Genomic DNA, 19017 nt, shown 5'->3' with positions numbered 1-19017 from the left:
TGCTAGGATTACAGGCCATAGCAGCCCCACCCAGCTGCTTTGTTTTGTTGCTCCTGTATCTCATGTAATATCCCTTACACATAGTAGGACCTTAATATTTATTTTTATTTTATTTTTTTTTGTGGTTTTTGGCTGGGGCTGGGTTTGAACCCGCCACCTCCGGCATATGGGACCGGCGCCCTACTCCTTGAGCCACAGGCGCTGCCCAGGACCTTAATATTTATTAAATGAATTAAAAGCTAAGGGATGGGCGGCGCCTGTGGCTCAAGGAGTAGAGCGCCGGTCCCATATGCGGAGGTGGCGGGTTCAAACCCAGCCCCGTCCCAAAAAAAAAAAAAAAAAACAGAAAAAAAATAAAAGCTAAGGGATGAGGAATTCTGTTAGGAACGGGTTATACCTAGTTCTGGTTTGAGAATTACTGTCCTAGGCATGCATGCATCCTCTCATTCTACATTTGGTCCATTTATTAAATCACTACCTTGCATTCAGGCGCTAAGGTTGTCAGGAAAAATCAGAACTCCATCCTGTCCTGCCCTCAAGGAGCTCAGTTTAGTAGACTCGGTGACAGCAGCTGTGCCTCTCAACAAACCCTAAAAGGCCATGCTGAGGTCGCTCTCCAATGATCCACCGTTAGATCCACCCTCCTCCCTCAGACCATCCCTGGGGACCAAAGCTATCCCGGCATTCCACTCCTCCGGACTACAGAGGAGCCACTGACCCCATTCGGGTGCAGAATGAGGGCCTCCCAAGGTCCGTGGAGGCAGCCGTCACGGTGAAAGCGCCCTTGCCCCCGCCCGGCGTGTGGGCGGGTGTCCGCGGGGCCCGGGCGGGGCCCGCCGTCTGCGGTGAGGCCCGCACCGCTCAGCCGCGGCCGGGGGCGGGGCCGCGCCGGGCGCGGGGGAGGAGAGCGGGCCCGGACTTAGCCCGGGGCCGGGAGGGCCGCGGCCACCGGAAGAGTGACGGACGCCAGCCCAGCTGAGAGAGTGGGGAGCGGAAGCGGTGGCCGCGGCGGCAGCAGCGGTCGGCGCTGGGACCCGGGAGCGGCCAGAGAACAAGGGAGCGGGCGCCGCGGCCCGGCCGCGGAGCTGGGCTGAGCCGCTGGGCCGCGCCGAGCGCCCCCGCCGCCGCCAAAGAGGCCCGGCCCGGCTGCCCGAGCAGGCCGCGCGCAGGCCCTGGGGCCGAGGCCAGAGCCATGGGCGAGACCAAGATCATCTACCACCTGGACGGGCAGGAGACGCCGTACCTGGTCAAGCTGCCTTTGCCCGCAGAGCGCGTCACCTTGGCGGACTTTAAGGGCGTCCTGCAACGACCCAGCTATAAGTTCTTCTTCAAGTCTATGGACGACGATTTCGGGTGAGGATGGCCCTCGCCCCGCCTCCGGGGAACCCCGGCCCGCAGGCTTCTAGGGGCCAACACGGCCAGTCTGGACTTCCCTCGCGACACTGGCTTCTAGCCCCACTCTGACTTCTATGGGCGACTCGGCCCATTTGGGCCTCCTTCGCTTTTTCGGGGGTCAGAGGACCCAGCCCCTTTAGGGGTTCCCGTTCGCCTCTTGATGGGGGATGTCCCTCCCCAAGAGCAGAGTTCCTGCTCGTTAAGCCCTCTCCCCCTCCTCGGAGACCAGTGCCCACATAGACAGACACACACCCCTCCACCCAGTCCCAGAGCCTACAGTGTGCCTCCTGTCCAGGGAGACACCTTTTTAGCATAGACTGGGGTGTCTGGCAATTGGGTTTGGACCTCTTCATCTTTTCAGCTCCACAACTCAGAGCCATATTTGGAGTATCCTGCCTCTGTGGGCTATGTTGTGGGACTTTAAGCAGGGGGAGGGGAGCTGGGGGTGTGCTAGGGCCAGGCTGAGAGCTAGGGTCTGCAGCCCTGATGTTTATTTAGCTGTCTCCCCTCTCCCCTGTGGGCTGTTCAGATGTCAGGGGAGCAGAACTTCCGACATCCCCCCCCTCCCAGGAGTCCTCCCCAACCCAGGTGCTGATCTCCCCCTAGAATTGGGGCCATTTTCCTCCAGACGGTGGCCAAGGGGGAGAAGTTGGAAAGGGCCTCAGGGCCTGGATGGAAGGGCCAGGAAGAGTTTCTGGGTGTTCTCCATCTTCGCCTCCCTGGCAGGGTCTTCCCCTCCACCTAGCTGTGGGGCTTTGGACAGCAGTTTGGAAGCAGCAACTTCCCCTTTAAGAGGGGATGGAATGTTGGAGCCGGAAGGTTCTGTAGCAGCTGGCTGCTGATCCCCCCCCTCGACACTCCCCCCCAACTCCCAGGGGACTGGGGGAGGGGGAGGCCCCCACTCTTAACTGGGCGCTGGGCCTGGAGGACATGGGGAAAGCCTGGCAAGGGCCCTCTAGGACTACGCAGTCTCCAGCCCTAGCCTGAGGCCTGCAGCCCTCTCTGAGGTCCCAGAATCCAGTGAGAGGAAACATTCTTCTCCCTGATGTTCCTTAGTCTGGCTTCTGTCCTGCCTAGCCCTGGGAGGCAGCACCTTGTCTTCTGCCAGGCATGTTTTGCTGTCACTTTCTGCCTTGGAACTCAGAGTTTGATGAGCCCATGAAGTCATGTGTGTGAAAGTGTTTTGTGCAGTGAGGAGTACTGCGTAGATTCTGACTGTTCTTGTTTCCCTTGTTACTGTTCTTACTGGGGGTGGGGTGGGGGGGTGGTTACCCCTGGTGTGGTGAAGATTGTCTAGCTTCAGTCCAGAGGTAGACACCACTGATTGTAAGCTTCTTAGGAGGGATCAATCTGGAAGTGGTGTCAGTGAGAGAGTGGGTGCATTGGTCTGGAAGAGAAGAATAGGATGTTAGAAGGGACTAAGATACTGTCTCAGCTTATGGGATGGGGAAAAATCAGCCCAATACCAGTGGCTGGTGTCACCAGGGATACAGATGCCTTGAGGGACTAGAACCCACAATTTACCCCTGGGCCCAATGGGCCTCCCCCATCTCCTAAGCTCCCTTACTCTCTAAAGGCTGCTGTTGAGCCAGGCCTAACCAGGGTGGTAAGAGGGCTTTCATTATGTCCACTATTTACATAATATATTTCTTTAAATCCACTGTTAACAGTGACCCAATCAATAATATGAAATCACAGGTCTGATTTTCTATTTATATATATATATATTTTTTTTTTGAGACAGAGTCTCCACTTTGTCACCCTGGTGGAGTGCTGTGGCATCACAGCTCACAGCAACTTCGAACTCTTGGGCTTAAGCGATTCTCTTGCCTCAGTCTCCCAAGTAGCTGGGACTACAGCCACCTGCCACAATGCCCATCTATTTTTTGTTGCAGTTGTCATTGTTGGTTAGCTGGCCCTGGCTGGGTTTGGTCCTGCCAACTTCGGTGTATGTGGCTGGCGTTGTAACCCCTGTGCTACGAGCGCCGAGCCTATTTATATTTCTTTTTAAAATATGTTTAACTGGATTAAATATTGAACTAAGCAATGTTTATTCTTGCACTCTCTGAGCCATTTCACATACATTCATCAATGGTACTTAAACCACCCTTTGCAAAATATCAGAGTTGGCCTGCTTCAGGTTGAGAACAGTGATAAAAATGAAGTGGAGAAGATTAATTTTGTTTTTCTCCCCAGAGGGATAAATGAGCAGGAGACCTCCTAGCTATCTTGTCATAAAGGACTAATATTTCATTTATTTAACAAACTTATTTTATGGTACTTGCAGTATACCAGGCACTGATCTAAGTGCTTTTTACATCTTTTAATTCTTATAGTAACCCTATGGAATAGGCAGTAATAGCCCCAGTTTACAAATGAGGAAACTATAGCACAGAAGGCTTAAGTAATTTGCCCAAGGTCACACAGCTACTAAGTGGCAGAGCGTGATTTGACATCAGGAATCTGGCTCCAAAGTCTAAAGACTTAATCGCACAATTGTAGGTGTTGTGATGATCATCCTTTTACAGATGAATCCTTTTGGAGGGAGATAATAAGCCTTGGCAAACTGTATTTCTGGGGCCACCACTTATCAGAGTGCCACGAGAGGAAGGTTGAGCAGAGGCATTGACCCTTCCTGACAGAAGGGTCAGAGGAGGACGTCTCTGCAGTCTCTTTAGGTTCACCCTCTGAGGTCCTGGTTGTGAGGCCTGAGAAACCCAAGTCTCATCTGGTCTCCAGAAGTATTTGTCAGGCTCAGGGTAGACCCAGCCATCTTCAGTTGTTTGAGAAATGGAGAAAGGATGGTGGAGAGGAGATGGTGGTGCTACATAATGAACAAGGTACCCCATTTCCCACTCCCCCCTCTCACAACCTGGCATGAGCTGTGGGAGGGGGCAACATGGCAACTTAGACCACTAACTGTGTTGCTCACCCCTCCATGTCACACACTGTCCTCCTTCCTCTGGGCCGTCTGCCTGGAGCACTCTTCTCCTGTTTCCTCCAAGTCCAAATTCTCCTGTCCTCCAGGGTTGAGTTTTTCCATGAGAATGATCATGGCACTTAGCCTCTTTATCCTTACATCCTGGCACATAAGAAACACTTAGCAGGTGTGTATCAGCGAACACATCTGCTGCTTTTACAGCTCTGAGCACTTCACACTTGGAGTATACTTGTATGAGCTATCCCTAGACTGGAACCTCCCTGAGAACAGGGCAGGCTCCTGGCTAATGCTTCATTGAGGACCATACAATGGGAAGCAACCGGACTCTCAGCAAAAGCTTTTTATTATTTTTAAAAATTTATTTATTTATTTATTTATTTATTTTATTTAGAAATGGAGTCTCACTTTGTCGCCCTGGGTAGAGTGCTATGGCGTCACAGCTCACAGCAACCTCAAACTCTTGGGCTCAAGCGATTCTCTTGCCTCAGTCTTCCAAGTAGCTGGGACTACAGGTGCCTGCCACAATTCCTGGCTATTTTTAGAGATGGGGGTCTCACTCTTGCTAAGGCTAGTCTCGAATCTGTTAGCTCAGGCATATATAGTTATTTTTTGAGACAGAGCCTTACTCTGTCGCCTAGGCTAGAGTGCTATTGGCATCAGCCTAGCTCAAAGCAACCTCAAACTCCTGGGTTCAAGCAATCTTCCTGCCTCTGCCTCTGAAGTACCCTGTTTCCCCGAAAATAAGACATCCTCTGAAAATAAGACCTACTTACAGGAAAGATAAGATGTCCCCTGAAAATAAGACCTAGCACATATTTGGGAGCACACCTTAAAATAAGACACTGTGTTATTTTTGGGGAAACAGGATAGTTAGGACTACAGGTGCCCACCACCACATCTCAGCTAAGTTTTCTATTTTTTGTGGTCTCGCTCTTGATCAGGCTGGTCTCAAACTTCTATCCTCAAGCAATCCTTCCACTTCAGCCTCCCAGAATACTGGGATTATAGGCATAAACTACCATGCCCAGCCGCTCTTTAATTGGATGAATAATGAATGGAAGATTTATTGGCCCTGCCATTAGAAACATATATCTAGTTAGAGTGTGTGGATCCTGCTAAAAATTGTCAGGTTAATAACTAGCTTTTATTGTATGCCTAAATTGTGGGCGGCACCTGTGGCTCAGTGGGTAGGGTGCCAGCCCCATATACTGAGTGGCAGGTTCAAACTCGGTCCTGGACAAACTGCAACAAAAAATAGCCGGGTGCTGTGGCAGGTGCCCGTAGTCCCAGTTACTAGGGAGGCTGAGGCAAGAGAATCACCTAAGCTCAAGAGTTTGAGGTTGCTGTGAGCTGTGACGCTATGGCACTCCACCAAGGGGGACACTCTACCAAAGTGAGACTCTGTCTCAAAAAAATAAAATGAAAAGACTCCTCTGGCTGGCGCCTGTGGCTCAAGGAGTAGGGCACCAGCCCCATATACCGGAGGTGGTGGGTTCAAACCTGGCCCTGGCCAAAAAAAAAAAAAAAAAAAAGAATCTGCTTTACTAAAACAAAAGCTTGCAAAAGTGAAACTTCTGTAAGATGGAAAGGCTAATTGTTTGAACCCATATTTGTTCCAGTTCACATGTGTGTGTGTGAATGCTATGTAACCCTGAGCCATTTGGCTCTGTGGTGTGAGAGTAAGTCCTGTCTGAGGTCCCCCAAAGCTGCTGAAGATCAGCTTATTGTTGTGAGTTAACAGAGCCTTGGTGGCCTGTCAGTGACCCCCAGACAGAAAGGAAACATCTGTAGTGTAGAGAGGGGCCTGCTAGGGCAGGGGGAGAAAGGACTCAGCAGCAGTTTCCCACTCACAGAGAGACCACTCCAAAGCAGGCCACAGAGTCCAGGTTGTGTGGTGCACATACCCCCTTTTCTTTTGAGTTCTGGTTTCTAAGTAAGGTTGCAAGCTTGGGATGTCCTGCTGCCAGACTAGCAGGTCTAAACTACCTCTCTGCCCCTTCTTACCACCCTATTTTATCTACATTTTCTGCCATGGTGGGCCTCAGCAAGATACTTTGGGCTGCTTTCTTAGAGTCCCTGTGGTGTTGGACATGGTGGAGAAGCCAGAGCTGTTTGGGAAGGGGGAGGACAGGCTCAGCCTGCAAACTTGGCTCTGAGTCCAAGAATGTGAGCATCACAAGGAGCCAAGCACGTTCCAGGCTCTGGACAGAAGCTGCTCTAGGAACAAGGAAGGACTGCACTTCCCAGCCTCCTTCCTTGCTGTCTTCCCTCTCTGCTCAGAGCTCCAGACAGTGTTATTTTCTTACCTGTGATTGCTTCTTTCCGGTTCTGTACTCCTGGTGTGTTTGATAGTCTGACATTCCTCAGACTTTTCCATTCCCTTCCCTGGCCTCAAGCTGTAGGCACTCTCTGACTTCTGCTTCACCACATTCCTCAGACCAAACTACATGCCCCTGACCACATCCCACACCACTGTACCCCACCACCACCCACCTTCCACATAGACCCACCCTCTATCATTGCACAAAGAAGAGTATAAGGCCAGGCACCGTGGCTCAGGCCTGTAATCCTAGCACTCTGGGAGGCCAGGGTAGGTGGATCACTTGAGCTTAGGAGTTGGAGTCCATCCTGAACAAGAGTGAGACCCTGGCTCGGTGCCTGTGGCTCAAGTGGCTAAGGCGCCAGCCACATACACCTGAAGCTGGCAGGTTCGAATCCAGCCTGGGCCCACCAAACAACAATGACAGCTGCAACCAAAAAATAGCCGGACCTTGTGGTGGGCGCCTGTAGTCCCAGCTACTCGGGAGGTGGAGGTAGGAGAATCACTTGAGCCCAGGAGTTGGAGGTTGCTGTGAGCTGTGATGCCACAGTACTCTACCCAGGGCAACAGCTTGAGGCTCTGTCTCAAAAAAAAAAAAAAAAAAGAGTGAGACCCTATCTCTACCAAAAATAGAAAAAGTGTTTTTAAAACTGCCAATAGTCCCAGTTACTTGGGAGGCTGAGGCAGGAGGATCTCTGGAACCCAGGAATTTGAAGTTGCTATGAACTAGGCTGTTGCCACAGCACTTCTCTAGGTTGGGCAGCAGAGCAAAACTGTGTCTCAAAAATAAAATAAGGGCCAGGCACGGTGGCTCACGCCTGTAATCCTAGCACTTTAGGAAACCAAGGCAGGTGGATTGCCTGAGTTCAAAGGTTCGAGACTAGCCTGTGCAAGTGTGAGATTCCATCTCTAACAAATAACCGGGTGCTGTGGTGGGCACCTGTAGTTCCAGCTACTCAGGAAGCTCAGACAAGAGGATCTCTTGAGCCCAAGAGTTTGAGGTTTCTGTGAGCTATGATGCCATGGCACTCTACCCAGGGTGACAAAGTAAGACTCTGTCTCTAAATAAATAAATATAAAAAATAAAATAGAAAAGAATTATAAAATACAGTGGAAAGAGAATGAGTTCTGAATTTTTCTCAGTTTCCTTACTGATGAAAGGAAGACCATACTATCTACCTAATGAGGCTGATGTGAATATTATATGTTCTAACTGTAGAGGGATAAAAATGGCAAAATAGGTAATAATATAGACTTTAGAGTTAGGCTAACCTGGATTCAAATTCCAGCCCTTCACTTGCTAGTAGTGGGAGTTGAGGTGAAACACTGAACCTATTGAGCCCACTTCCTCATCTGTGCTTCCTTATGGCAGTGTTATATTAAATGAAATGACACAGTAAAGTGCTTAGCATAGTGTTTGGCCCATAAGCACAAGAGAAAACGTTACCATTCATTATAATGGCAAGTGGAAGATGATCAGCAAATGCCCTTACCCTTTCTCCTGTCTAATTTGCTCATATTCCTGGTCCGTACATCCCACAACAATTTCAGGACTCCCAGTTTAGAAGGGAAGGGCAGTGATAATTGTATGGTTTTTTGCAGGTTGAGATTAGAGGAAAAGAGAAAGTCTGGCCCAGGACAGCTGTGTTGGGTTTAGGTAGTGCAGTCTGGAGATCTGAGGGAGCACCATGTGGGACAGGGATTTGTCAGCTACAATCTGCAGTCACCTCCCAGACTAAGCGGATGCTCCAGGAAGGCAGCTGGCCTTGGTAGGGCTGGTGTCTTCCTGGTAATGCAAAGAGCTGTCCCTGGCTCTCCCTTACCTTTTCTCCCATTGAACAGTCATGTGCCAGCAGTTTGATTCCTAGCTTAGGGTGGAGAAACTCCTAGTTAGGATTTGAGGAGCCTCCATTTCCATCTCAGGAATTTCTCTTTGACATACCTTTTCCCGCAGAGTGGTGAAGGAGGAGATCTCGGACGACAATGCCAAGTTACCCTGCTTCAATGGCCGGGTGGTGTCCTGGGTAAGGAGCTCACGGCCTTTCATCCACCTGCATCCCATGCTGGGCTGGAAGGGGAAAGGCCTCGCTGAGATTGTAGCTGGTGGTTTTATACTTTAATATTTGAATATTCTTTTAGTTTACTAACTGAACTGTTTCTCACCCCAGATTCTATAACCTTAATGAAAAGTGAGAGTGATAGGAAGGGGGAAGGAAGAGACAGAAATACAAATATGATCTTTGAGTCACTTCGTCTCAATTTCCCTGTTACCTGCTGATCTCTGCCACATGGGCCACTGACCTTTGGCCCCAACTCCATCACCCCATGCCACCCAGCCACCTCATCAACCCAGGCAGTGGGTCCCCCCACCATCTCAGCTGCTTTTGCACAGTCCTGTGTCTTCCCTCAATGTGACTTGCTTCATTCTCCATAGGCCTTCATGCCCTGCCAGAAGCCAGCTATGCCCCTTCTCCCTGGTGCCCCCTGTACCTAGTACCCTCTCCTTTTCTCTCCATCAGCTGGTATCGGCCGAGGGCTCACACCCAGAGCCAGCCCCTTTCTGTGCTGACAATCCATCAGAGCTGCCGCCGCCTATGGAGCGCACGGGAGGCATTGGGGACTCCCGACCCCCATCCTTCCAGTGAGTGCACTTGAGAGTGGGGAGGATCTGCGCCAGAGGGCTGCATCAGCTCCACCAAGGGCTGGGAGAGGGAACTCCAAGCCTGCCCCTCCCCCACCAAGTCCTCTCTTCCCTACAGCCCTCATGCCAGTGGGGGTAGCCAGGAGAACTTGGACAATGACACAGAAACAGATTCCTTGGTGTCTGCTCAACGGGAGCGGCCACGCCGGAGGGATGGCCCAGAGCATGGTGTGTTTCCTCTGAACAGAGATGTATTCCCCACTCCTCCCTACAGCTTCCACCAGCTTCCCACCTCTTTGCCCTCCTTCCTGAGTATTGGATGTGCCTGGCCCCAGTGCAGCCCCGGGTTGCCTCTCACTCCTTCCTTCATTGCTATGCGTGGCACGGTGTGAACCCAGCTGCTCCCATCCCTTGTAGCAACTCGGCTAAACGGAACTGCGAAAGGGGAGCGGCGGCGAGAACCAGGGGGTTATGATAGCTCCTCCACCCTTATGAGCAGCGAGTTGGAGACCACCAGCTTCTTTGACTCAGATGAAGATGACTCCACCAGCAGGTAGGGCTTCAGTTTCATGGGTACTGAAGGGCAGGTTACCCTTGAGGAGCCTTGAACCCTGAGGATGCTGGGCTCCCGGGAGGCATGTGGTCTTTATGCTGGGGACTTGGGCCCTGCATCATGGGGCAGGGCTGGGCCAGCCTGGTGGGGAACGACTGTGGGCCCCACAGGTTCAGCAGCTCCACAGAACAGAGCAGTGCCTCACGCTTGATGAGAAGACATAAGCGGCGCCGGCGGAAACAGAAGGTTCCTCGGATTGAGCGGGTATGGAGACTGGGATGCTGGGGATGGGCGAGAGCAGATTATGAGCCCTTCTCAGACAGGGCCAAGGGTTATCCTTCCTTAGATTCCTTCCCTTTGGTTCAAGGGGGACAGGGGGCTAGTGGTAAGGGCTTACCTTGAGGAAGAGCCAGTTGAGAGTGAATTCCTGCCACACCTACCTGCTGCTCAAAGCCTCTGTCTATTCCAGTCTTCGTCCTTCAGCAGCATCACAGACTCCACCATGTCACTCAACATCATCACAGTTACTCTCAACATGGGTGAGTCTGATAGAACAGAATAACAGCACTTTTGAGCACCTACTACATATGCCACTAGGCAGATGTGAGGAGTTCAGATAGGCACTGAGTGTTATGTTCCCTACCCTCAAGGAGCGATCTTCCATAAATGTCAACTGATACATAAGCTGGTCATTTCAGTGTCTTATGATCAGGGCTGTGACAGATAAGTATGGAGAGCTGTGGAAGCAGCAAATGGCATCAGAGAAGGCTTCTTGGACGAGGTTGTTTCTGAGTGCCTCATCTTTCCTACCTTTCAGCCATTGAATCCTTGTTATCCGGTTTCTACCCTAGATATCCTCTTTAGGGGATAGCTAGTATATAGTAAAAAGAGCCCAATGTTGGGATTTAAATCTGAGTTTGAATCCTGGCTCTACTGCTTCCTGGCTTAGAAAAGTTATTTAAACTCAATGAACCTCAGTTGCCTACTCTTTAAAATGGGACTAAAGGGCCCTGCACTGTGGCTCACGCCTGCAATCCTAGCACTTGGGAGGCCAAGGCAGATGGATTGTCTAAGCTCATAGGTTCAAGACCAGCCTGAGCCAGAGCAAGACCCCGTCTCTAAAAATAGTTGGGCATTGTGGCAGGCACCTGTAGTCCCAGCTATTTGGGAGGCTGAGACAAGAGAATCGCTTAAGTATTTAACCCCAGGAGTTTGAGGTTGCTGTGAGCTGTGATGTCACAGCACTCTACCAGGTATGGAGTTGAGAGTGAATTCCTGCCACCCCACCAGCTGCTCAAAGGTAGGTAGGCAGGCAACAAGTGAGACTCTGTCTCTATAAAATAAAATAAATAAAATGAGACTAAAAGTCCCTACCTCACAGCCAGCAAGCATTCAATGATAGCATGTTTGAGCCTACTGAACACACTGATTCAGGTTCAATAAATGTCAGTTCCTGTCACTTTCTGTTTTCTAATAATGGGCTGGGAATCTGGGTAGGAAGGCACCTTGCTCCCCCTCAAGGTTATAAATTACTCCCTGTAGAAAAATATAACTTCTTGGGCATCTCCATTGTGGGCCAAAGCAACGAGCGTGGTGATGGCGGCATATACATTGGCTCTATCATGAAGGGTGGGGCTGTGGCTGCTGATGGACGCATCGAGCCAGGAGACATGCTGTTACAGGTACCATCGCCTACCCTGGGTGGCCATGTGGATAGGAGGCAAGGAGACATCCCTACCCTCGGTACCCTGTTTATTCAGAGGCCTTTTCTTTTGGGGGAAGACCTTCTGACTCACCAAGCTGAGTCTCCCACCCCCACTGAATATAACTGTTTATCCCACTCCTGGTTCTCTTTCCCAGGTAAATGAGATCAACTTTGAGAACATGAGTAACGATGATGCGGTCCGGGTACTGCGAGAGATTGTGCACAAACCGGGGTATGGATGGAATGGCACACTGGGGAGGAAAGGGCAGGCATTTCTGGTTGTCAGGCAAAGGACTTGGTCTGGCCTCCACATAACATGCCCTCACTAGGACATCCTTGTTTTCAGACCCATCACCCTGACTGTAGCCAAGTGCTGGGACCCAAGTCCACGTGGTTGCTTCACATTGCCCAGGAGTAAGTGGATGGGGAACTCAGTCCTAAAATTGGTGCTTGACATAAGAGTACATGAGCCCTGTCTCTCCTTTCTTCTATGTTGCCTTGAACCCCCAAGCCTATCCTCTGGTGCCCAGTAGTGTGCCCAATAGTGGGCAGGGTAGCAGCCCATGACTCCTCATCCTCCCTGCAGGCGAGCCTATCCGGCCCATTGACCCTGCGGCCTGGGTCTCCCACACTGCAGCCATGACGGGCACCTTCCCTGCCTATGGCATGAGCCCCTCCCTGAGCACCATCACCTCCACCAGCTCTTCCATCACCAGTTCCATCCCTGACACAGAGCGTGAGTGTCTAACCCTGTCTCCTGGACTCTAGCAAAAAGAGCCAGGTGGGAGGGCAATTCTTCTTGAGCATCAGAGGGGAACTCAGCGCATTCCAGCTACACCCCACACTGCAACTTCTCCCAGTGGGCACTCAGACCCTCACTAAACAGTGTTTGCTTCTTATCCTGTATTGAACATGCAAGGTGCCTCAGGTTCCTCTTGTAAAATGGGACTAACAATAAATGCCTTGCCATGTTCCTATGGGTTTAATGAAAGGATATAAGTGAAGCATCATAACAGTGTGTGGCGTAAAGTAAGCATTCAGTAAACGATGTCCATTTTTATTCTCATAACATGCACATTGTATTCTGTGCTAAAAACATTCATTTACATTATTTAGTTCTTTCTTCAAATATCCTTGTAAAGTAGAATTAAAATCCCCATTTTTATTGAAGGGGAAACTGAGTGTCTATGAAATCAGTACCTACAATTCACCCAGTATTGGTCCTATAGTTATTGGGTGGCAGAGCTGGAATGTAAACTCCTGTCTCCTTAACTTCAAAGCCCCTTTCTGCCTCACCATTCTGCCTCCCACCTTCAGGCCTAGATGACTTCCACCTGTCCATCCACAGTGACATGGCTGCCATCGTAAAAGCCATGGCCTCCCCTGAATCAGGGTTGGAGGTCCGAGACCGCATGTGGCTCAAGATTACCATCCCTAATGCTTTCATCGGTGAGAGAGCCCCATGATGGGATGAAGGACGGGTGGGGAATAATGGGGCAGGGCAGGCCAGGGGACTCAAGAGCTCCCTTAGACCACTCCTTTGAGCTGGAACCAGCTCCCACCTCATAGCATCTGTGAGGCCAGATGAGTCTAAGTCAGATGGGCTTCCCAATCAACTGGCAGCCTTGCCCCCAGGCTCAGATGTGGTGGACTGGCTGTACCACAATGTGGAAGGCTTCACTGACCGGAGGGAGGCCCGCAAGTATGCCAGCAACCTGCTGAAAGCTGGCTTCATCCGCCACACTGTCAACAAGATCACCTTCTCTGAGCAGTGCTACTACATCTTCGGCGACCTCTGTGGCAGTATGTGCCTCCTCCACCTTCTTGCCCTATCTCCTGGCTGGGAGGGGGGAAGGTACCCAGGGATGTGGCAGAAGATCCAGGGAACCCAAACTTCAGGCCAACAGAGCTGGAAGCCCAGCTCAAGGTCTGGGAGTTGTGTAGTGGGAGCAGAGTGTTCTAGCCTCTTTACCTGCCTCATATCTTCTTGGACCTCACATTTTTCTTTTTGAGACAGTCTCAAGCTGTCACTCTGGGTAGAGTGCGATGGCATCATAGCTCACAGCAACTTCCAACTTGGGCTCAAGCCATCCTCTTGCCTCAGTTTTTCTATTTTTAGTAGAGACGGAGTCTCGCTTTTGCTCAGGTTGGTCTTGAACTGGTGAGCTCAAGCAATACACCTGCCTTGGGCTCCCACAATGCTGGGATTACAGGCATGAGCCACTGCACCCGGCCTGCCTGGAATTTTCTAAAGGCCTGCTTTTTGCCTGGTACCATGCTGGTTGTTTCTTTTTTTTTTCCTTTTAATTGTTGGGGATTCATTGAGGGTACAAAGAACCAGGTTACACCGATTGCATTTGTTAGGTAAAGTCCCTCTTATAATTATGTACAGCTGCTGATTGTTTCTAAAACATCTTGCTTTCTTACTCAATCCTCACAACATCCCCAGAGGCCCATCTCAGGAGGATACTGACAGACCTTTTCCTTCTCACTGGTCAAGGAAGGTCTCCTCAGCTAGGAATATGTCAGGTTTAGAGGGGACACAGTCACTCGCCTCAGGACAATAGTCTGGAGGCTCTTTGAACATGAACTGATGGAGATCACTTTTTACCTCCCCCATCCCACTTCCCATATAGCTGCTGGCCTCTTGACAGGTTGATAGCTTATTCGGTAGGCTCCATAGGTTGCCTTGGAGCTCTGCCTCCTGACTGTTCCCCTGAAAGGCTGGGATGAGGGAAAGTCTCATCTATATTGGGCAGGTGGCCCCTAGGATAATTACTGCTCTCTTGCAGCTCTGGGACATAGTATACATGGCATGTGACCAGGGGGTGTGCCAGGCAGGAACTTAGTCCTAGTAGCCCCTTATATTCCCTTCAAGGTAGTTCCAACATTGATGGGGCCAGCCTTGCCCTTAAGGAATATATAATTTCTCCAGGAGAGCTATGGTTATGAAATAAGTCATAGTAATGGAGTGAGACAGTGCTTTAAAGAGCCAGGCCTGGCTGGGAATGGGGCAGAGAACACAGAGAAGGGACCTACATCTTTCTTTCTGGTCTGATCCCCCCTTTCCCCATAGCACCAGGGACATGTAATCAGGGCCATGGAGCTACTAAATGGGGAAGTCCTGAAAGACCCTGTGCTCATTCAGGTCTTTTAATGAGTATTTTTTTTTTTTTTTTAGTGCTAAGGTGAGGGGGTGGAGGGCAAAGGGCAAAATTTCACCTAAATTTCCCCAAACTGTTCCCTGCTCCTAACTAATGCCTTCCTCTGGGAAGGTAAGGCAAAAGTAAGCAATTCTTAGTTTCTGTTCTGGCTACAGTTTAGGTTGACCTCAGCCTGGTCATTTTAACCTCTCAAGACTTCACTTTTTTTTTTTGTGAGACAGAGTCTCACTATGTCACCCTTGGTAGAATGTCGTGGCGTCACAGCTCACAGCAATCTCTAACTCTTGGGCTTAAGCGATTCTCTTGCCTCAGCCTCCCAAGTAGCTGGGACTCCAGGTGCCCGCCACAACCCCCCGCTATTTTTTGGTTGCAGTTGTCATTGTTGTTTGGCAGGCCTGGGCTGGGCTCAAACCTTTAGCCTTGGTGTATGTGGCTGGCGCCCTACCCATTGAGCTACAGGCGCTGAGCCTGGACTTCACTTTTCTTATCTGAAAAAATGTGACAGATATCTTCTTCTTACAGTTGGGGTAACGTTTGTAGGAGACAGAGCCTTGTATGTGCTTAGTGGACAATAGGTAGGCAGTACCGGGTGGCATCTGCTGTTTCAGCTTTCCATGTTTGCTGGCTTCCCACCCTCTCAGTGAACAGAAGAGAAAATGGCTCTTCTTCCAGCCCACTGAGGAGGGAAGAGAAAATGCCAAAAGCTTGAGGGCCTCCAGGGCATAAGAAATTGGGTGTCTAACCTGGTTTCTTGTACCCTCAATGAATCCCCAACAATAAATTTTTTTTTAAATGTATATTTTTAATTAAAAAAAGAAAAGAAAAGAAATTGGGTGTCTAGATTTGGCTAAGAATCTAAAATAATGACTAAGATCCTTCCTAAAGAGGGGGGCCTCCCAGGGCTGTCTCTGGTGGTGGTAGAGTGTTCTGCAGAAAGGGTGAGCTCTCTGGCCTGTGTCTCCTCTCATTCTGGCCAGAAATTACCACAGTACTGTTATCCAAGGTCTGCCCGCCCATCTTAGGCTGGGGGTCTCTACTGATCAAGGGGTGTACTGCAAAGGATAGGCCTAGCTCATCCAGGCGTTCCTTCCACAGATATGGCCAACCTGTCCCTCCACGACCATGACGGCTCCAGTGGTGCCTCTGACCAGGATACGCTGGCTCCTTTGCCACACCCTGGAGCTGCCCCTTGGCCCATGGCTTTTCCTTACCAATACCCGGCCCCCCCACACCCCTACAACCCGCACCCCGGCTTCCCCGAGCTGGGCTACAGCTACGGTGGGGGCAGTGCCAGCAGTCAGCACAGTGAAGGTAGGGCGGAGGGGGCAATGGAGGGAGGCCACGGGTGAGCCCCAAGCTTCCTCCTCAACCTCTGAGCCTCGGCCACCTGGGCCCTGCTTATCTCCTACAGGCAGTCGGAGCAGTGGCTCCAATCGTAGTGGCAGTGATCGGAGGAAGGAGAAGGACGCGAAGGCTGGGGACTCCAAGTCTGGCGGCAGCGGCAGTGAATCGGACCACACAACACGCAGCAGCCTGCGGGGGCCGCGGGAGCGGGCGCCAAGTGAGCGCTCAGGCCCAGCCGCCAGCGAGCACAGCCACCGCAGCCACCACTCGCTGGCCAGCAGCCTGCGCAGCCACCACACACACCCTAGCTACGGCCCTCCCGGAGTGCCCCCTCTCTACGGCCCCCCCATGCTGATGATGCCCCCACCGCCCGCAGCCATGGGGCCCCCAGGAGCCCCTCCAGGCCGCGACCTGGCCTCGGTGCCCCCGGAACTGACCGCCAGCAGACAGTCCTTCCGCATGGCCATGGGAAACCCCAGTGAGTTTTTTGTGGATGTCATGTGAGCAAGGTCCCTGCCCCCACTGCCATCCCAACCCCACCCCCGGCCGCGTTCCTCTTTCTCTCTCCATCCGTCCATCAGTCTTTTTTACTTTGGTACCTGAAAGGGAAATAAATGGAACTAAACACAGGTGCGCTAACTGCTCGCTGAGCGTAGCTGGGGTACCGATTGGCTCTGCAGCCCCTAACCTGCCTCTGGCCCCAGTTTGTTACCTCCGCCCACTAACTGCTATGTGGGATTTACCTAGATCTTTCCTGTGCCTGGGACCAGACTTAGTGGTGCTGCCCCTTACTCCCTTCTGCTCTCTTTGGGAGATAACCCCAGCAGTGTCTTTGGGGGCATGTTCACTCCGTATCCCCTTCTTTTCACCCTCAGTTCCCTTTCACCATTCATTCAGTTACACCATCCCTCTATTAACCCACCCCTCAGGCATGTATTCAGATCTACATTGACTACCCCCAATACTGACACCAAAAAATATTTGCTTCATCTGTCCCTTCTAACGTTCCCCCTGCCTGTTGCCTCAGTTCTGCACCTTAGAGCTGTAGTCACCTCCAGTAGCTATACTGCCTGTGCTCAGCTTGGATCAGAAGCCCAGAAGGTCCCCTCCATTGCCTGAGCAGCCAGTGGCTTCCCTGGGTCATCTCTGCTCTACGCCCACCCCATGCCTGCCTTGTGTGCTGACTTCTTCAGACCCCTAACTCTACTAACCAGTAGGCTTATTTCACCTCTGGGCCTGAAACATTTCTTTTCTTTCTTTTTTCCTTCCCAAATTTTCCCTGGGCCTGGAGCAGCCAAGAATTTCGGGCTGTTTGACTTTCTGTGAGCCCCCAGCAAGGGGAGGCCCAGCCTCCGAGGAGACAAGGAACCCTGCTTCAGCAGCCCCTCAGGGCTCCCCAAGATGTCCAGCCCCCACACTCACACTTCAACACGTTGAGTCACTAGACTTATGGTGAGGGCCCAGATTCACCCATGCATGAGAGATTCTGTTCTTTCCAGAGAGTGCGTGTTTCTTCTCTTTCCCTCTCTCTCTGCCTCTTTTTCTCTCATTCACGTAAAACACACACACACACACACCTATGCAAGTTTGCTTAAGCCTCAGGGCTGGTCCCTGCCCAGAGGGCTGGATCCTCTGTCTACCAGGTTGTGGGGCTGGTCCCCTGACTTCCTCCTCCCCTTTCTTTTAGCCCTCAAACCTCCCCAAATTGCTAGCATCTTCCTTCCTGGATAAAGCTCATAAGCTGGGTCACAGGCTGAGCTCAGCAGAGGTCTCTGCAGATAACTGACAAGCCATTCTCAACTTCTACCCTCCTCCCCACACACATTTCCCTGTTTTCACATTTACCATGACAACCCCAGAGCAAGGACACAGGAGCCCACAGGCTAGTTGAGGTTGGACAGAGGACTTTCAGACTGATAAGAGTGCCAAGTTTTCTTACTTTTTACCTTATTATCTACTTTAAACAATGACTTTCTCTTTATGCCTCTGCTATAAATTCTTCTGGCTCATCTAGGCTTCCATGTTTTCAGGGCTGGGGTGTCAAGAGTCAGATGAAGACCTTAGCTCCAAGCTTTGGGGTAAACTGAGATAGGGGCATTTTGGCATTCATTCGTTTAACAGTACTTCTGGGGTTTTAGTGAGCAGAGATAGGGCTGTGTTGGAAGTGTGAAGTCTTGCCTGCCTTCTGGGAGCTCTGGGTTTGGTCCCAGCCCAGGCCATTGCTTCCAACCACCACTATAGGGCTGTTTCCTATACTTTGTTTTCTGACCCTGTCTTGAGAATTTCTCCACTTATTACTCATGCCATCAGTGTTGGTGCTTTCATTGTTCCATCTTTGGACCACTTCTCTTTTCCTCTCTATTGACTTCCAAAACATTCTGATGTCCTCAATTGCTGCTGATATGCTGATGATTCCCAAATATATAGCTGCAACTTTAACTTCTCCCAATCTTTAGATTTATATTTTTACTGCTTACTGAACATCTCCATAGATTTGTGTGTTCCAACCAAGTGTGTTCCTCCTGAATTCCAATCCTGGTTACCTTCATCACAATCTTCATAAGCTCATCAGCTGGAAACATTGATGGGTTTAAATTTCTTCCCATATTTTACACATCAGCATATCATATCCATTCCATTCCAACAATCTTTTTTTGGATTTGGCCCTTCCTCTCCCCTCTGCCTCTACTTTAATTCAACAGAGCATGGGATTTGGAGTCAGCTTGTTCTTGATTTGAATTCCAGCTCCACAATTTTTTGGTTGTGTGATAAGAGAGCCGTTTAACCTCTCTGAGCCTCAGTTCTCTTGTATGTAAAATGATGATAATAAAACCTACCTCACAGGGTTGTTGTGAGGATTCAAATTAGACATTGTACGAAAAGTGCCTAGCACAGTGCCAGGCACACAGTAGAGTAGGTGCTCAATAAATGGTAGCTATTATTATTATCATCAT

At 50.6% G+C, this 19017-nt stretch overlaps 1 protein-coding gene across 3 annotated transcripts; it reads left to right on the top strand.

Annotated features, from left to right (window-relative positions):
* Window positions 1–865: 865 nt before the first annotated feature.
* On the top strand, window positions 866–19011 carry DVL3 (dishevelled segment polarity protein 3). 3 transcript variants are annotated; one of them, XM_053564222.1, is made up of 16 exons: window positions 866–1353; window positions 8611–8680; window positions 9176–9297; window positions 9416–9525; window positions 9715–9850; window positions 10021–10114; window positions 10320–10389; window positions 11393–11532; window positions 11711–11787; window positions 11902–11969; window positions 12142–12291; window positions 12873–13004; window positions 13179–13358; window positions 15815–16030; window positions 16131–16541; window positions 17358–19011. In XM_053564222.1, the coding sequence occupies exons 1-16, from the start codon at window positions 1193–1195 to the stop codon at window positions 17387–17389; spliced, it is 2169 nt and encodes a 722-aa protein (XP_053420197.1). In that variant the 5' UTR covers window positions 866–1192; the 3' UTR covers window positions 17390–19011. The 3 variants fall into 3 exon arrangements, with proteins under 3 accessions (XP_053420197.1, XP_053420199.1, XP_053420200.1); XM_053564225.1 differs by having other exon boundaries at window positions 868–1353; window positions 13191–13358; XM_053564224.1 differs by having other exon boundaries at window positions 867–1353; window positions 16131–19011.
* The last annotated feature ends 6 nt before the right edge of the window (window positions 19012–19017 follow it).

Source organism: Nycticebus coucang, chromosome 16 (genome assembly GCF_027406575.1).
Source record: "Nycticebus coucang isolate mNycCou1 chromosome 16, mNycCou1.pri, whole genome shotgun sequence".
Classification (NCBI taxonomy): Eukaryota; Metazoa; Chordata; class Mammalia; order Primates; family Lorisidae; genus Nycticebus; species Nycticebus coucang.
This window is presented reverse-complemented; position numbering and strand designations above follow the sequence as displayed.